A 20,144-nucleotide genomic window follows, 5' to 3' on the forward strand; every position below is an offset into this window, starting at 1 on the left:
TCAACCCCTTTATACTCGCCTCTCCTCTACTTGACTTTCCTGAGATATTTTACACTGTGAGAATACACTTTCTTATTATAAAGTTTGTTTTGTAATGGAAGGTTTTTGGGACTTGCACCCAGACCTACAACATCTGAGAAATTCATGATCATGATCCAACCCCTAGATTCCGAGAAGTACACTGGTCGCCGGAGATTATCCTGTATAAAGTTATTCTCTGTGCTTCTCGGTGCCTGGCTGAGATACTGAATTCGAGGCATCTCAAGAGTCAATTAGAATCTCACACCGTTGAGCTGAATAAAGGGGACACAATACTCTTGGGAGGAGTGATAGCCTTTGCTCTCCTAATGCACATGGATGAAAGCGTTTCGCTCAGAAGTAGGGCTTTTATGAAGGTTTGCCAATTAATGTGTCTGAGTGTTTGGAGTGTGTGTACGTTCATTGATGTACTTTCACGTCACTGTGTCTGGGTCTATGTCTATTCCATAAAAAAATAGCTAACAGCAGGTTTTCGCTTATGACATATGCTGTTTTTTCTGTTGGTCTCCCGAGTGGCGCAGCGGTCTAAGGCACTGCATCTCAGTGCAATTGGCATGACTGCAGTCCCTGGTTTGAATCCAGGCTGCATCACCTCCGGCAATGATTGGGAGTCCCATAGGGCGGCTTACAATTGGCCCAGCGTCGTCAGGGTTTGGCCAGGTAGGCCGTCAATGTAAATAAGAATTTGTTCCTAACTGACTTGTCTTGTTAAATAAAGTGTTTGGATTGCACATACACACACTCACACACACAGAGGAGACAAAATATGCATTTTTTTTCTCTGAATTCACAGGTGGCAAAATCACTTAAAATGTTCTTTATTCCTTTTACTCCTCTGGAATCACTGTGGGGTATCACGGGTCACTCCACAGTAGCATAGGTGATGCACACACTAGAGGTCTTCACAGGTCCAGATGGACCGGATATACCAGAGACCCGAGCCCGATTGAAATTCTAACTTGTCCATCGGGTCCTGGTCGGGTTCTGTTTGAATGTCATCGGGTTACGGGTCTATGTAACTATAGCTTAAAGAGCCATGTGGACCCAAATGGACCAGCTCTGCATAGCCTATAGCATATTTGTTTTTACACCAATAAGGTGAATTTATTGACTTATAGAAGTCATAGCCAACATACAGTATAAAGACCTATTCATTAACCAGAACAGCTGATAAACATTTTAAAAAATGTCACTCGGGTCCAATCGGTTCGGGTCTGATTATTCTCTGGTCTGTTAGAGACCGGGTCCCCTTTTTTTCCATATCGGGTCCATTCTGGTCAGGTCTGATTGTCCTCGGGTCCGTTCGGGTCCTGGGCCAACTTTTTGGACCCGTGAAGACCTCTAGCACACATAGAAAAAGACATGGATGGTGATTCACGAGCCAGCCAGTGAACCATTAGTTAGCTCTCTAACCACTCCTATAATGCAGTGCTTTACCCCTGCAATACCCACAAATCACCTGAGTGTTGACTGGTAGTCATCTGGGAATCACGTGACAGATAACTGAGAATCACTTGTGTGACACCTGAATATCACACGCTCAGCCTGTATCCTCGTTGACGCTCTGCTTGCAAATTGGCAGATCAATCTCCCCATGCTACATACAGTTTCTTTATCTGTCCATGACTAGTAATCCAAAATGGCCCGCTCCTCTCATTCTCCTCTCGGCGGGAGAAACTGAGACTGTTACAGAAACAGATGGGAGGTCACGAGGCATGTGGCCGAGATGGTTAGAGAAACAACATCTTCAATTAAATCTCTCCCTCCCTCCATCTATTTACTTAATTACTTATATTTGTTCCCCCAGAAGCTCCTTGGCTGCCCAGCCAGCTGGCGGTCAGTTCAACCCACGCCTCCTCCTGATTGATTGATAATTATGAGCCGCGGTGACGGCGCCTCGTCAAGCTGTCTGAGTCAAACAAAGCCTTTGACTTTCACTCCATTACACAGTCACCCTCCGAGACCTGCGCCAACCTTTTTATTTTCTCACCCTCCCTTGTTTCTGTATCTCCGCTCCTAAAGTTCTTGATTTTCAGTGACATTTAAATTATGCAAATGGTGTGTAAATGAAAGAGGTCGTCTGGGCACCATCGTGAGTCTAATGGGGTTGTCTGAAATGGCCGCCTCCTAACAGCTGATTGCCTGAGTGGGGACTGAGTCATGTTTCTCCTCAGCCAAGGGCTTTGATTTCAGTATATTTTTTCTTATAGTTAGAAGGCTCAGTGAGTTGAACCAGTTGGAGTACTTAACTTCACTTTGATTAGGGCTCTTGGGGTTCATTTTAGAAAGAAATGTCCTTTCGTGTAACGATCAGGAGAAATATAAAAGGGGCAACAGTTGAACCTTGAGGAACTCCTAATTTAAGTAGTTGATTTTGTAAATGTCCATTATCTGAGTTTTTCTCCATATACTGCTGGGAATCAGATGTCAATAATTATCCTTGCCAACTATAAGAACTGACAGAATACCTACACATGTCATTGTGACATGCAACCTCACTCAACTTTCCTCTCTAGATTATGCTGCTGATAGACTTCTGGCAGCAAAGCTCGGGAAAGTGTCAAATATAGTCAAATATAATCTTCCCCCTGTTCTCTCACACACTTCCTCTCCTGCCTGTGGAGTGGGTAACAGGTGTGATATCTCGCTTTATTAGCTGGGTGCTCTCCCATATATGACAATGACTTCAAATGAAATCCCAAGTTCAAAAACACTGGGAACTGATGGCACTCCAAAATGTTTTTAAAAAATAAACACGTCTGATGAAGATTATGCGGCTGAAACACTTCTTGCAGCAAAGCTGGTGAAAGCGTGAAGACAAATATAATCTTCCCCATTCTCTCAAACACAGTCGCCCTCTCCTGCCTCTCCCAATTTACCATTCCCCTCACCCCGGCACACCCAAGGGGTCAAAATCCTTTTTTGAATTGTCTTCCATCTCATTTATCTCCTATCTAATAATCCTGCATCTCCCGGGTAAGTGGAAGTGGGGTGGCGAGGAACGGGGCCCGCTCATTCTCTCTCCTGGAGAGGTAATCAGCATAGACAGGAGAGAATTAGTGTGTTGATCTGTATTCCCTAGTGATGGTGCTTATAAACACGATGGATGCTAATGCAGACTGAACGACTGTATGAACACCCCACCACCACATAGAAGACTACTTCTGAATATATTACATGACCCCACCGCCACGTAGCAGACGACCACCTGAATATGTTTTACATTTGTACATTTGAGTAATTTAACAGACGCTGTTGTCCAGAGTGACTTACAGGAGCAATTAGGGTAAAGTTCCTTTGCTCAAGGGCATATCGACAGACGTTTCACCTAGTTGACTTTATTGCAAGGCCGCACCGCCACATAGAAGCCTACCTCTGAATATATTACATGTTACATGAACACCAAGCATGCCTTGCTATCAACGGTGTATTGATTGACTAATGATTACACAGCTGACGTAGTATATTATGCACAACCTTACGTGTGAGTGAAGTATGCTTGTACACAGGGTTCAAAATAAAACAAAATCATTGGTAGCACTTGTGCTCCTAACTTAGGAGCACCACACAACATTTAGGAGCACCAGAAACATGTTTTTTTTTATTATTATTGAGATATAGCCTACGTTGGGCCTATATGAATCCTACTGTCACGCCTTGGTCTTAGTATTTTGTGTTTTCTTTATTTATTTGGTCAGGCCAGGGTGTGACATGGGTTATTGTGGTGTGTTTTTTTGTCTTGGGGTTTTGTGGGGTGTCTACGTAGTCTATGGCTGCCTGAGGCGGTTCTCAATCAGAGTCAGGTGATTATCGTTGTCTCTGATTGGGAACCATATTTAGGCAGCCATATTCTGTGAGTGTATCGTGGGTGATTGTTCCTGTCTCTGTGTTAGTTATTTCACCAGATAGGCTGTATAGGTTTTCACATTCCGTTTGTTGTTTTTGTATTGTTCGTGTTTTTTCTTATTAAAGATGTATCGAACTAACCACGCTGCATTTTGGTCCGACTCTCCTTCGACGGAAGAAAGCCGCTACACCTACGTACTTATTGCTGTGCCATCAAATGTTTGCATATACTGGTAAAGCTACCAGGTAGTTAGTAGGGCAAAAAAATCTCATTAAAGATTTTTCAACCAACTATTGCGATATTTATTGACATACAATACCAATCTTAATGAGATTCTTAATGAGACACCTACTCATTCAAGGGTTTTTCTTTATTAAATACAATTTTCTACATTATAGAATAATAATAGACATCAAAACCATGAAATAACACATATGGAATCATGTAGTAACTAAAAAAAGTGTTAAACAAATAAAAAATATTGTATATTTGAGATTCTTCAAAGTAGCCACCCTTTTCCTTGATGACAGCTTTGAACGCTCATTCTCTCAACCAGTTTCATAAGATAGTCACCTGGAATGCATTTAAATCAACAGGTGTGCCTTGTTAAAAGTTCATTTGTGGAATATATTTCCTTCTTAACGTGTTTGAGCCAATCAGTTGTGTTGTGACAAAGGCGGTTTGGTATACAGAATATAGCCCTATTTGGTAAAGTCCATATTATGGCAAGAATAGCTCAAATAAGCAAAGAGAAATGACAGTCTGTCATTACTTTAAGACTTGAAGGTCAGTCAATACGGAACATTTCAAGAACTTTGAAAGTTTCTTCAAGTGCAATTGCAAAAACCATCAAGTGCTATGATAAAACTGGCTCTCATGAGGACCGTCACGGGAAAGGAAGACCCAGAGTTACCTCTGCTGCAGAGGATAAGTTCATTAGAGTTACCAGCCTCAGAAATTGCAGCCCAAATAAATGCTGCTTCACAGAGTTCAAGTCACAGACACATCTCAACACCAACTGTTCAGTGGAGACTGTGTGAATCAGGTCACCATGGTCGAAATGTTGCAAAGAAACCACTACTAAAGGACAAATTTGAGATTTTTGGTTCCAACTGTGGTGTCTTTGTGAGAATGGTTGAATGTATACTGCCACTGTCTTTTTATTGTCTCGACCTTAGGCATATATTACAGTCACAAGGCGTATGAAGTAACAAGTTATAGAGCAAACAACACAGTTATCACAACACATTCAGTATGTTGTAATGTTGTTGTTTTTCTGGCTTCCCCAGGGATTTTACCCATGCACCACTTATGCTCAACAGTTTCCTATGTGTATCAAGAACTGTCCACCACCCAAAGGACATCCAGCCAACTTGACACAACTGTGGGAAGCTTTGGGGACAGCATCCCTACAGAATGCTTTCAACACCTTGTAGGGGAAAGGAAAGTGGGGTACCTAGTCAGTTGTACAACTGAATGCACTCAACTGAAATGTGTCTTCCACATTTAATCCAACCCCTCTGAATCAGAGAGGTGCAGGGGGCTGCCTTAATCGACATCCACGTCATCGGAGCCCAGAGAACAGTGGGTTATCTTCCTTGCTCAGGGGCAGAATGACAGATTTGAACTTTGTCAGCTCAGGGATTCGATCCAGCAACCTTTCGATTTCTGGCCCGATGCTCCTACCCGCCAGGCTACCTGCCGCCCCTGGGAATATATTATAATACATGAGTTTCCCTTATGGGGATCTACATCAAATCAAATCAAACCACCAGTAGTAGCAACCAGTGTTAGCACTAACATTTGCTTTGCCCTAGCCAGTGCATTTAGCTAAATGGAATTTAGCTAGCCAGTTAGCTAATAAGCAATAAGCATTAGTGATTAGCAGTATTTTAGGCACATGCCAGCTTCCTTAAACTAACTTGCGTTTCACCGAGAACAAGATACACAAACTAATAATATAATAGAGAAAACTCGTGGATTCATATTTAGAAATAATGCGGAAAGCCGCATCGTTCTTGTTTTGCAATAATATGTTGAGTGCATGAATTGACAGCATGCTGAGGGAATAAACAGCATGGAGGAACTGTGTGCTGCCTGCTTGAGATACAGGGGTGGGGCTTGGTGGGGTGGGGCTTGGTGGGGGTGGGGGTGGGGCTTGGTGGGGGTGGGGCTTGGTGTGCGTGGCCCAGGAACTGGAAGCAAGCATCTGCAGGTGTCATTCTGTCTTGTTTGAGAAGAGCTGAGGGAAAATATCATTACTCGTTTATCTTTTTTTTTTTACATTTTATTTTAGTTGTACTGGTGCTCCCAAAATAAAACGGGTCGCACTTTAGAGCCCTTATTTCATACTTTCAAGTGAGAAAATGACACGTCGAAATGGAGCCGGTAATGTGTATAATCAGATGTGTCGTATTACTGCAATGTAATGGAACAATAAGCAAATACACAAATACACATGGCAGTGTGTGAGAGAGAGAGAGAGAGAGAGAGAGAGAAATGGAGCGTGCAGCCGGGATAGCACTTACCATGATAATTGCTTTCAACTGGTTTTGTCTGTGTTTTTGAGCCCTGGGCTCAATAGTTCAGAGAGATAAAGAGGGGTGAGTTGGGGGAGAGAGGGAAGGAAGTAAGAAGGAGATAACAAGTTAGAGAACAAAAGGTGCAGGGCATTTTCAATCCCAATGATACTGACCACTTGTGATTAGCTTCTGTTTGTCTCAGGGTAATGATGCGTGACTTATTGATGACTGCTGCCGAATAGGTTAAGAAGGAGGAATAATTAAAGGCACAGTGCAGTCAAAAACGTGATTTTCTGTGTTTAATACAGTATATATTTTCACACTATGAGGTTGAAATAATACTATGAAAGTGTGAAAATTACGATAATGTCCTTTTAGTGATATACCGCTTTCACGCAGGATTTACGGTATTTTTGCCTGGAAACGTGTTTGGCCAATGTTTATGCGACTCCCTTACAAACAGGCCAATTTGACCACATTCTTGCCTGCATACGCCTTTTATAGCTCCTGTGCCGTCATGCCGGTGACAAGTAGTAGTGGTGTGCAGATATGGGTGGGCCTCTATTTGAATAAATCAATTGAGAATAAACACCAGAAAAAAATGTATCTATATTCAATTTGTTTAAGCAGGTCCTAAGAAACATAAGACTAATGCAATATATTATCAGAAGAAAAGAATGGCATATTTTGAGTTTAATTAGACCTATGTTACGGTTCTGTGCAGCCATGGCTGCTCCATCCAATTGAAAGCAATAGTTAGTTATTTTGTTAATTAAACAGACAAGACACACCTACCCGATCACAGTCAACACACATATATTTTATAGTAAGTATATAATGGAATATAACAGAATAAAATAATATGTTTCCCACACAGCAACACGGGGAAGTACATGAAACCACTGCCACATAGAAAGGCCATCCTTTTTGGATCCATGTTTCATCTCTGTCCTATGTACACTTTGTCTACACTTTGTTTGGGAGCAGGCGTAGAGACCTATCTTCATGTGAGTCTCCTGTTCATATTTCACAACCTCTGCAGGCTTTTGGAGTTGCATAGGCTATACACGATCGAGCAAAATAATAGGCCTACTCTTGATTTAGGCTACATTATTGCAAACTAAATGTTTCTGATCAGTGATATATGACCCAACTAATAGATGAACCATACAACTTCCACTTATTTGCCCAGCCAGAAGCCATTTAACCAAATAGCCTGTACAGACAGAGATTCAGTGAAACAAAATCACATGGATTGATTATCAAACTAGTCAGCCTTTTGGTCGGGAGTAGGCCTAGGCTACTACCTAACATGGCAAAATGTTCGAAATAAACTAGTCAAGATGATCAACTAGTCAAGATCAACTAGTCAACTCGTCGAGATGATCATGAGCAGCACTCACCTTAACTTAGCTAACATTTCCCCAGCCTAATCGTAGTCTAACTAATATCCAAATGGAAATTCAGTGAAAACAGAAATCAGACATTGAATGATGTATCAAGACTAGTCCCCAGGCTTGTTTCAAAGCAGCGCGGTGGCGCTGTCCCAATCAAAACGGTGCTGAAATTATCCGGTAGTGGACAACACTATGCATGGATGGAATGACTTTGGGAGTTTCACTAACTGAAATGATCCGGTAGTGGACAACACTATGCATGGATGGAATGACTTTGGGAGTTTCACTAACTGAAATGATCCGGTAGTGGACAACACTATGCATGGATGGAATGACTTTGGGAGTTTCACTAACTGAAATGATCCGGTAGTGGACAAACACTATGCATGGATGGTCAATTAGTTAATAGGCCAATAAGAAAGAGCGTTCCAAACCTCTTTGCCAATAACAGCTTGTTTTCAGTTTTCACCACCTCACTCAGACCAATCCCAAACAGTCCTGGCAACATTTTTGCTTGAGAAAATGTTCTCTGCTAAGAAGCTATTTGTTTATTTTTTTTAAACAATTTGAACTGAAAACACATCATCCTACCAAATCATTATATCAAATGTTATCGTATTTTAACACTGCTGTTTGTTTTCCTCCTCAGGATCACTTTTTGCCACCTCCCCTTCCAGAGTAAATGGCTGTACGTGGGCACAGAGCGGGGCAATACACACATCGTCAACATCGAGTCCTTCGTTCTGTCTGGATACGTCATCATGTGGAACAAGGCCATAGAACTGTGAGTTGAATCATCTAACATACCCAAATGTTCAATAGTCAATGATAACCTAATGATGACGACTACTGTGGGATGACGTTGAGTTGAGAGCTGTTATGAAGTTCTTGTTGTGTGGGTGATAATATTCTGAGGATTGTTGTAATGATGATGACCATAATGATGATAATGTTCTATTCTATTTAATACTGAGTTCACGGCAGTGACAATGGTCTTGTTGGGTGGATGATAATATAATGATCATGATGATGATGATGATGATGACAGTGACTAGCCAGGAAATTCGGGCCACAGAAGGCCTGGTATTTAGTTAGTTGAAGCCATAGACCTATATTTACAGAGTTGGGCCAACTTTTCTTATGTTGAAAATGGTTCTGATTCCAGAAATTAAGTTACATAGCATTGTTAGAATATTCCCCGTGTAATGTTAATGGGGGTGCTAACATGGGTGCCATATCATTTTGTAGTGTAAATGCATCATAATGCAGAAACCTCAATGTCCCAAGTAACTCTCTAAATACATTTGAAGTCGGAAGTTTACATACACCTTAGCCAAATACATTTAAACTCAGTTTTTCACAATTCCTGACCTTTATTTAATCCAAGTAAAAATGATCTGTCTTAGGTCAGTTAGGATCACCACTTTATTTTAAGAATATGAAATGTCTGAATAATAGTTGAGAGAATGATTTATTTCAGCTTTTATTTATTTCATTACATTCCCAGGGGGTCAGAAGTTCACATACACTCAATGAGTATTTGGTAGCATTGCCTTTAAATTGTTTATCTTGGGTCAAACATTTCGGGTAGCCTTCCACAAGCTTCCCACAATATGTTGGGTGAATTGGGCCAATTCCTCCTGACAGAGCTGGTGTAACTGAGTCAGGTTTGTAGGCCTCCTTGCTCGCACAAACGTTTTCAGTTCTGACCACAAATGTTCTATAGGATTGAGGTGAGGTCTTACCTTGACTTTGTTGTCCTTAAGCCATTTTGCCCTAACTTTGGAAGTATGCTTGGGGTCATTGTCCGTATGGAAGACCCATTTGCGACCAAGCTTTAACTTTCTACTGATGTCTTGAGATGTTGCTTCAATATATCCACATAATTTTCCTTTCTCGTGATGTCATCTATTTTGTGAAGTGCACCAGTCCCTCCTGAAACAAAACATCCCCACAACATGATGCTGCCACCCCCGTGCTTCACGGTTGGGATGGCGTTCTTCGGCTTGCAAGCCTCCCCCTTTCTCCTCCAAACATGACAATGGTCATTATGTCCAAACAGTTCTATTTTTGTTTCATCAGACCAGAGGACATTTCTCCAAAAAGTATGATCTTTCTCCCCATGTGCAGTTGCAACCTGTAGTCTGGCTTTTTATGGTGGTTTTGGAGCAGTGACTTCTTCCTTGCTGAGGGGCCTTTCAGGTTATGTCGATATAGGACTCGTTTTACTGTGGATATAGATACTTTTGTACCCGTTTCCTATAGCAAATTCATAAGGTCCTTTGCTGTTGTTCTGTGATTGATTTGCAATTTTCGCAACGAAGTACGTTCATCTCTAGGAGACAGAACGCGTTTTCTTCCTGAGCAGTATGACGACTGCGTGGTCCCATGGTGTTTATACTTGCGTACTATTGTTCCTACAGACAAACGTGGTACCTTCATGCGTTTGGAAATTGCTCCCAAGGATGAACCAGACTTGTGGAGGTCTACAATTTTTCTTCTGAGTTCTTGGCTGTTTTTTTTCTGGAATTTTCCAAACTGTTTAAAGGCATAGTCAACTTAGTGTATGTAAACTTCTGACCCACTGGAATTGTGATACAGTTAAATATAAGTAAAATAATCTGTCTTTAAACATCTATCTAACTGGGTTAGCTATCTAACTGGGTTAGCTATCTAGCAAGTGACAAGAACGTTATTCAGCCTGCACAGCAGATTTTGTTTAGAACTGAGGACCAAATCAAATCAAATCAAATCAAATGTATTTATATAGCCCTTCGTACATCAGCTGATATCTCAAAGTGCTGTACAGAAACCCAGCCTAAAACCCCAAACAGCAAACAATGCAGGTGTAAAAGCACGGTGGCTAGGAAAAACTCCCTAGAAAGGCCAAAACCTAGGAAGAAACCTAGAGAGGAACCAGGCTATGTGGGGTGGCCAGTCCTCTTCTGGCTGTGCCGGGTAGAGATTATAACAGAACATGTCCAAGATGTTCAAATGTTCATAAATGACCAGCATGGTCGAATAATAATAAGGCAGAACAGTTGAAACTGGAGCAGCAGCACAGTCAGGTGGACTGGGGACAGCAAGGAGTCATCATGTCAGGTAGTCCTGGGGCACGGTCCTAGGGCTCAGGTCCTCCGAGAGAGAGAAAGAAAGAGAGAATTAGAGAGAGCATATGTGGGGTGGCCAGTCCTCTTCTGGCTGTGCCGGGTGGAGATTATAACAGAACGTGGCCAAGATGTTCAAATGTTCATAAATGACCAGCATGGTTGAATAATAGTAAGGCAGAACAGTTGAAACTGGAGCAGCAGCATGGCCAGGTGGACTGGGGACAGCAAGGAGTCATCATGTCAGGTAGTCCTGGGACATGGTCCTAGGGCCCAGGCCAGTTGAAACTGGAGCAGCAGCATGGCCAGGTGGACTGGGGACAGCAAGGAGTCATCATGTCAGGTAGTCCTGCGGCATGGTCCTAGGGCTCAGGTCCTCCGAGAGAGAGAAAGAAAGAGAGAAGGAGAGAATTAGAGAACGCACACTTAGATTCACACAGGACACCGAATAGGACAGGAGAAGTACTCCAGATATAACAAACTGACCCTAGCCCCCCGACACATAAACTAATGCAGCATAAATACTGGAGGCTGAGACAGGAGGGGTCAGGAGACACTGTGGCCCCATCCGAGGACACCCCGGACAGGGCCAAACAGGAAGGATATAACCCCACCCACTTTGCCAAAGCACAGCCCCCACACCACTAGAGGGATATCTTCAACCACCAACTTACCATCCTGAGACAAGGCCGAGTATAGCCCACAAAGATCTCCGCCACGGCACAACCCAAGGGGGGCGCCAACCCAGACAGGCCGACCACAACAGTGAATCAACCCACCCAGGTGACGCACCCCCCCCAGGGACGGCATGAGAGAGCCCCAGTAAGCCAGTGACTCAGCCCCGTAACAGGGTAGAGGCAGAGAATCCCAGTGGAAAGAGGGGAATCGGCCAGGCAGAGACAGCAAGGGCGGTTCGTTGCTCCAGAGCCTTTCCGTTCACCTTCCCACTCCTGGGCCAGACTACACTCAATCATATGACCCACTGAAGAGATGAGTCTTCAGTAAAGACTTAAAGGTTGAGACCGAGTTTGCGTCTCTGACATGGGTAGGCAGACCGTTCCATAAAAATGGAGCTCTATAGGAGAAAGCCCTGCCTCCAGCTGTTTGCTTAGAAATTCTAGGGACAATTAGGAGGCCTGCGTCTTGTGACCGTAGCGTACGTGTAGGTATGTACGGCAGGACCAAATCAGAGAGATAGGTAGGAGCAAGCCCATGTAATGCTTTGTAGGTTAGCAGTAAAACCTTGAAATCAGCCCTTGCTTTGACAGGAAGCCAGTGTAGAGAGGCTAGCACTGGAGTAATATGATCAAATTTTTTGGTTCTAGTCAGGATTCTAGCAGCCGTATTCAGCACTAACTGAAGTTTATTTAGTGCTTTATCCGGGTAGCCGGAAAATAGAGCATTGCAGTAGTCTAACCTAGAAGTGACAAAAGCATGGATTAATTTTTCTGCATCATTTTTGGACAGAAAGTTTCTGATTTTTGCAATGTTACGTAGATGGAAAAAAGCTGTCCTCGAAATGGTCTTGATATGTTCTTCAAAAGAGAGATCAGGGTCCAGAGTAACGCCGAGGTCCTTCACAGTTTTATTTGAGACGACTGTACAACCATTAAGATTAATTGTCAGATTCAACAGAAGATCTCTTTCTCTCAGAAGATCCCAGTCCTTTTGCATAGCAACTATTCAAAAATAATTGAAGACCAGGTTGCATCTTTAGCAACATGATCAAAAGCGCTAACAACCAGATTTTTATCCGGACTATATCACTGATGGAAGAATGAAATTGTATGAACTGACATATCAAAATAACTTTTTAATGGAAATATGTAATTCATTGTTATTTTAATATGTTGTTAAAAATTTTGCGAAGGCAATAAGTCACGCGAGGCAGTGCTGTGTCCGCTATCTCGTCGGGCCGAACAACGGCATTTACCTGGGACTGTATTCATGACATAGCACTGCCTCTTGTGCCTTATTGCTTAATTAGTAGACACGAGTGGCTCTGTATGGCTCAGTCAGTATAGCGGGACACTTGCAATGCCAAGGGTCATGGGTTTGTTTCCCGCTGGGGCCATACTTACATAAAACGTATGCACACATGACTGTAAGTCGCTTTAGATAAAAGCATCTGATAAATGTATTATTATAAGTGACATATCCAGACAGAGCCTTCAGACACCTAGTCCAATGAGTCTCTTCCCTGTCACACACAGGAAGTCTGTTTTGCAGGCTTCATTCACCTATGCTTTGTCCCTCGGGTGTTAGTCTGACATGCCCTCCACTGTAGTGTCAATCACGCTTCACTCTAGTCCCATCCACCGAGGCGGCTTTGTGCCTTGACTTGACAGTTTTAGCCAAAGTAAGCAGACTGGATTTCAATGGGTGGGCCGTCTGTCAGTCGCTCCAATGGCAGGCTCAGGAGTCTACCACTGGGTGGGAGCTAACCAAACATATATCCGAATCCTCCTGCTTAATTGGAATGTATGTTAATTATTGTCATGTATTATACCACAACATTGAGTACTAGTTTCTGATTGGCTCATTTCTAGTGTGCATTATTTCTCTGTAATACATGGCAATAACCGGCCGTGTTGTCAAACGTTCATATGTTTGGCTGCCTTTGAAATCAAAAATCTAATTGAAAACATCATTGGCATTGTTCAATATTCGATTTTCAAAAATAGCAAGCTAACATTTAGGAGGACTGATGGTTTGGTCAGCTAAGCTAGCATGTCTGCTTGTTCAGTTACCAATGCAACTACAACAGCTATCTAGTAAACTCGCTCGCTGCTTCAGTTGATGTTGAACACAGTTACATTGGCAAAATAACACATTTCTAGCTGCAAATGCGGTCAATTATAGCCGTGGTATAAGAGAGATAACCGACAGGGGGCTTCATGCGTTCTCTGAAAATAATGCAATAATGGTGCCACTCCACTGTGCGTTGTGGCACATACCTTTCACACCGTGCATTATTGTCCAGAGAACGCATGGTCGTCAGCAGTTGTTGACGTTGGTGTCATTAATATGACCTTTGAGTCGTTTAGCAGACAGTCTTATCCAGAGTGACTAGGGTTGAGTGCCTCGCTCAACGCCTAGTAAGCTCGAGATTTGAACCAGCGACCTTTCGGTTACTGGCCCAACACTAGCCCTTGTTCTATCCTAAAGCCTCTTGCACTGCCACGTCAACTCATTTGTCAATGAAGCTTTGGCAAACTAACTTTGCTCACTTACACCACGCCATTGTTAGATGATGCTCATGCAATAACTACGACTACTTTTAACATGCGTTAAGTGGGTTTTAAAGAGTAGTTCAAGAAAAGTTTAACAATAATGTTTCGTCCTCATCAATGTGTTTAAACAGAGCCAATGAAGCTTGTATTGTCTGACTGTGTTGAACTGCTTTCCACTCAGTATGTATGAAGATGAGTCTCTCTCACAAAGACACACACCCACCCACGCACGCACACTGTGCTCCTTCACAGGGAAAGCATCAAGCATGCCTCTAATGGAAATGAACTGCAGAGGGGAAGGAATGAGGTTTGTTTTTTCCCTCTCCGTCATGCTCGAGGAGGACGGAGGTGTGTGAGGAGCTAATGTGTGTGTGTGTGTGTGTGTGTGTGTGTGTGTGTGTGTGTGTGTGTGTGTGTGCACGTGTTAACGTGTGTGTGTTTCCGTATGCATATGGTGGAACTAAATATAACTTTGCACAAGTATTAAATTGGAACAGCAAAAACCATATCCCCAATGTTTATTTTCATGACATTTACCATATGCACTTTCAGGCTTAAAGGCCCAGTGCAGTCAAAAATGCGATCCCCTGTGGGTTTAAAAAATATATATATATTTCCACACTATGAGGTGTAGGAGCTGTTTGAAAAGCACCTGAAATCTCAATCTGTTTTGTTAGGAGGGAGTTTTGGCATAGCTGGTGACATCATCAGGCGATAAATTAGTTAATCGACCAATAAGAAAGAGAGTTCCAAAACTCACCAAAACTCTGTAACAATAACATTAATTGTTACAGAGAAATGTATTAGGGATCAAGGTAAGACCCAGATGCAGACTGTCAAATTAACACAGTTTATTTTAGCAACGGGGGCAGGCAACGACAAGTCAAGGCAGGCAGGGGTCGAGAATCCAGAGTATAGGGGAACAGACACAGGACGGCAGGCGGGCTCAGAGACAGGCACAGTAGTCAGGCAGGCGGGCTCAGAGACAGGACAGGCAAGGTTCAAAACCAGGGGGGGGCAAGAAAAAGAGAGACTGGGGAAAAGCAGGAGCTGAAAAACAGTGGTTGACTTGACAAACAAGATGAACTGGCAATGGACAAACAGAGAACACAGGTATAAATACACAGGGGATAATGGGGAAGATGGGCGACACCTGGAGGGGGGTGGAGACAATCACAAGGACAGGTGAAACAGATCAGGGCGTGACAGAAATGATTTAATATTAAGATTAAAGCGACTGCTTTGGACCTTTTAAATTGAGGTGGAGGATGTTATTATTCAGATTTTCAGCTCAACACACACACACACACACACGCTAAGACACACATCACTTATTTAAAGTGGAGCTTTTCTGAGCAGGACTCTTTTTCCTAAAAGCCCGTACCAAAACACATTATATGATGTGTGTATCTCCCCGCCCTCCTGAGTATTGGCTGAGCAGTGAGGCACTTGTGATCCAAAATGAATTTGCTTTTCCATTATCAGAAGTGGGAGACATGGCAAGTACACTGCATCCATCTCGATAGAGCTGCATTGCTGGCAGGAAGAGGATGTATCGGACACATAAACATCACACTAGCATGCTGGCTGATTCCCCCAATGGGTTGCAAAGACAATATACCCAATTCATTCTGGCTCCTTGGAAGCAATCAATCACTCAACTATTATCTCTCTCTCTCTCTCTTCTCTCTCTCTCTTCTCTCTCTCTCTCTCTCTCTCTCTCGCTCCCCTCCCCAATAAGGGCTAATTTAAAGTAAGTGCCAGCTGTCCTTTATTCACAGCTCCCAGGATGGGGCCAGAACCCCCTACTACCCATAATGCTCTAGTCTGGGTCTTTTCCTACGAGGCTTTAGATGTAGTGTCTGTGTAATAAAACCAGGGAAAGAAAAGCACAGCCTCAAATCAAAGAAGAAAGTGGGAAGCCTGATGGGAACATAGCTTTGTTAGGAAGACACAGGGGCTCCTACCTCACTCCTCATTGTATTTCACAAGACAAAAATGTCCACCGTGTTGTATGAGAAAGGAACACAAAAAGACAAAGACTTGGAAAAGATAAAAAGACGGATCAGCTATTCAAATATGAGTCATATTGATGTCAGATTGTTATTTCAGAACGTTTACTGTTCTGTATATGGCTCCTTGTGCGAGCATTCAGTCTCTGATTTCCTATACCTTTGAATGACTGCAGTAATGGCTCGTGTGTTTCCTTAATGAGCCCATTATTTTCTAATTAGGCCTGAGTTTATCAGTCTAATGCAATCTCACTGGTTAACGCCTGCCGGTTTTGGCAGCAGCCTAAATTGAGACAGAAATCCCTGAGGGGCGGAACCCAGGCACACGTCTGATAACAAGAGACACATGCTACGTTTCCTCCCTCCTCTCTTCTCTCTTCTTCCCACCACCTCCTCCTTCCTCCACGTCCATGTCAGTCTTTTCACTAGTCAATCTAGTGAGGCACAAGAGGAGTAAAGCCTGACACCTAACAGGAAATGAGTGGAGAAGAACACATGGTTACCGCAGCACATAAAAAAAATGTTTTGCTATCTTGTCTGTTGCAGTCGCTGTGCAGAGATACACATAAAAATACTTCCACACAACAGAAGTGATGTGTGTGTGTGTGTGTGTGTGTGTGTGTGTGTGTGTGTGTGTGTGTGTGTGTGTGTGTGTGTGTGTGTGTGTGTGTGTGTGTGTGTGTGTGTGTGTCATGATTGTACTCAACTTGGCTGGCTGGTTGGCTGGGTGGGGGACCAGAGGCTGTTGGGAAATTAGTTTGTCACCACCAACCAGGCTTCTCTCCAGAGAGAGAGATAAAGAGGAGAGAGTCCTTGGGAGAATCTCAATTTGCATACACCTCGCGTCCTCTCTCCTAACCTCCTTCTCAAAACCCATTGGATCAGAAATCCAGAGATCGCTCCCTTCTGACCTTCTCCTCTAATGGGTTTTGAGAAGGAAGCGAGGAGAGAGGGGCCAAGGAGTATGCAATTGGGATTCTCCCCTTCTGCGTCGAACAGATCGAGGACTGTCGTTACTGCAGGGCCAGCAAATATTGACACAGGAGCGCCTAGTCCCAAAGCCCTGAGCCTCGTTCACCCAGCTCTGTTTCCTCCACATTTCATGTTGATGTTAATGCAACTTACCATCTATCCTCATCAGCTATAATACTATAGGCCATCCGGTGAATAGAGATCATGTGGAGTAAAGCACTTCCCAAATTTCTCTCCGCTTAGTTGCTGTCAAAATATCTCATACAGATGTGTAAGTGGTATGAATACTTGGTAGAACTGCAGAATAGATTCCAGTTACCCTCTGAATGTACACATAGTCCTGTATTGGTGTGTATTCAGTAAGAAATAGATATTCTACTGAAAATATTACATAAATACAAAATGTCCATTATGCCTGACTGAAGCTAAGGAACAGCATATACAGTACCAGTCAAAAGTTTGGACACACCTACTCATTCAAAGGTGTTTCTTTATTTTGACTCTTTTCTACATTGTAGAATAATAGTGAAGACATCAACACTATGAAATAACACATATGGAATCATGTAGTAACCCCCCAAAAAGTTAAACGAATCAAAATATATTTTATATTTTGCATTCTTCAAAGTAGCCACCCTTTGCCTTGATGACAGCTTTGCACACTCTTGGCATTCTCTCAATCAGCTTCACCTGGAATAATTTTCCAACGGTCTTGAAGGAGTACCCACATATGCTGAGCACTTGCTGGCTGCTTTTCCTTCACTCTGCGGTCCAACTCATCCCAAACCATCTCAATTGGGTTGAGGTCAGGTGATTGTGGAGGCCAGGTTATCTGATGCAAAACTGCATCACTCTCCTTCTTGGTCAAATATCCCTTACACAGCCTGGAGGTGTGTTGGGTCATTGTCCTGTTGAAAAACAGATGATAGTCTCACTAAGCGCAAACCAATTGTAATGACACATCGCTGCAGAATGCTATGGTAGCCATGCTGGGTAAGTGAGCCTTGAATTACAAATAAATCAGTGTCACCAGCAAGGCCCCCCCACACCATCACACCTCCTCCTCCATCCTCCGTTCACTTACTATGTGTCTCACAAAGACACGGTGGTTGGAACCAACAATCTCAAATTTGGACTCATCAGACAAAAGAACAGATTTCCACCAGTCGAATGTCCATTGCTCGTGTTTCTTAGCCCAAGCAAGTCTCTTCTTCTTTTTGGTGTCCTTTAGTAGTGGTTTCTTTGCAGCAATTCGATTATGAAGGCCTGACTCACGCAGTCTTCTCTGAGCAGTTGGTGTTGAGATGTGTCTATTGCTTTAAGCATTTATTTGGGCTGCAATCTGAGGTGCAGTTAACTCTAATGAACTTATCCTCTGCAGCAGAGGTAACTCTGGGTCTTCCTTTCCTGTGGCGGTCCTCATGAGAGCCAGTTTCATCATAGTTTCATCAAAGTTCTTGAAATTTTCCATATTGACTGACCTTCGTGTCTTAAAGTAATGATTTGTCATTTCTCTTTGCTTATTTGAGCTGTTCGTGCCATAATATGGACTTGGTCTTTTACTAAATACGGCTATCTTCTGTATACCACCCCTACCTTGTCACAACTGATCTGATTGGCTCAAACACATTAAGAAGGAAAGAAATTATACAAATTAATTTAACAAGGCACACCTGTTAAAACCTCTCTGGAATATGTGGGCTAGCGTCCCACCTGGCCAAGGGAAAATGCAGAGCGCCAAATTCAAATACATTACTATAAAAATCTAACTCATTAAATCACACATGCAAGATAGCAAATTAAAGCTACACTTGTGAATCCAGCCAACATGTCAGATTTCAGAAAGGCTTTTCGGCGAAAGCAAACGATGCTATTGTCTGAGGATAGCACCATAGTAAACAAAGAGAGAAAAGCATATTTCAATCCTGCAGGCGCGACACAAAACGCAGAAATAAAAATATACCTTTAACGAGCTTCTTTTGTTGGCACTCCAATATGTCCCATAAACATCACAAATGGTCCTTTTGTTCGATTAATTCCGTCGATATATATCCAAATTGTCCATTTATTTGGCGCGTTTGACCCAGAAAAACACCGGTTCCAACTTGCGCAACGTGACTACAAATACCTCAAAAGTTACCTGTAAACTTTGCCAAAACATTTCAAACTACTTTTGTATTACAACTTTAGGTATTTTTTTAACGTAAATAATCGATAAAATTGAAGACGGGATGATCTGTGTTCAATACAGGAGGAAAACAAACTGTACCTAGCTTTCTGGTCACACGCCTCTATCTAACAGTACACTTCAAGTTACCCTCGTTCAAGAAGGCCGTACTTCTTCATTACACAAATGAAAAACCTCAACAAATTTCTAAAGACTGGTGACATCCAGTGGAAGCGGTAGGAACTGCAAGAAGGTCCCTTAGAAATCTGGATTCCCAATGAAGAACCATTGAAAAGAGAGTGGCCTCAAAAAAAAAATCTGAATGGTTTGTCCTCTGGGTTTCGCCTGCTAAATAAGTTCTGTTATACTCACAGACATGATTCAAACAGTTTTAGAAACTTGTGTTTTCCATCCAAACTACTAATAATATGCATATCTTATCTTCTGGGGATGAGTAGCGGGCAGTTGAATTTGGGCATGCATTTCATCCGGACGTGAAAATTACTGCCCCCTGTCACCAAGAAGTTAATTGAAATGCAATCCAGGTGATTACCTCATGAAGCTGGTTGAGAGGATGCCAAGAGTGTGCAAAGCTGTCATCAAGGCAAAAGGTGGTTACTTTAAAGAATCTCAAATATCAAATAGATTTTGATTTGTTTAACACTTTTTTTGGCTACTACATGATTCAGTTCATTATTGTTATTTCATAGTTTTGATGTCTTTTCTACTATTATAAAATGTTGAAAATAGTAAAAAAATGAAGAAAAACCCTTGAATGAGTAGGTGTGTCCAAACGTTTGACTGGTACTGTACCCTGTGCAGGTTTTTCATTCTGGACTTTCTGCACT

The 20,144-nt window shown here is 42.6% G+C and overlaps 1 protein-coding gene across 1 annotated transcript in view; it reads left to right on the forward strand.

Moving 5' to 3' along the window:
• stxbp5l (syntaxin binding protein 5L) overlaps positions 1 to 20,144 on the forward strand; it is a 174,775-nt gene that overhangs the window by 79,835 nt on the left and 74,796 nt on the right. The window contains exon 6 of the mRNA XM_065001593.1: positions 8,455 to 8,589. Coding sequence (XP_064857665.1) covers positions 8,455 to 8,589 — 135 coding nt within the window. The remainder of the gene's footprint in view (positions 1 to 8,454; positions 8,590 to 20,144) is intronic.

Source organism: Oncorhynchus nerka, linkage group LG1 (assembly GCF_034236695.1).
Source record: "Oncorhynchus nerka isolate Pitt River linkage group LG1, Oner_Uvic_2.0, whole genome shotgun sequence".
Taxonomy (NCBI): domain Eukaryota; kingdom Metazoa; phylum Chordata; class Actinopteri; order Salmoniformes; family Salmonidae; genus Oncorhynchus; species Oncorhynchus nerka.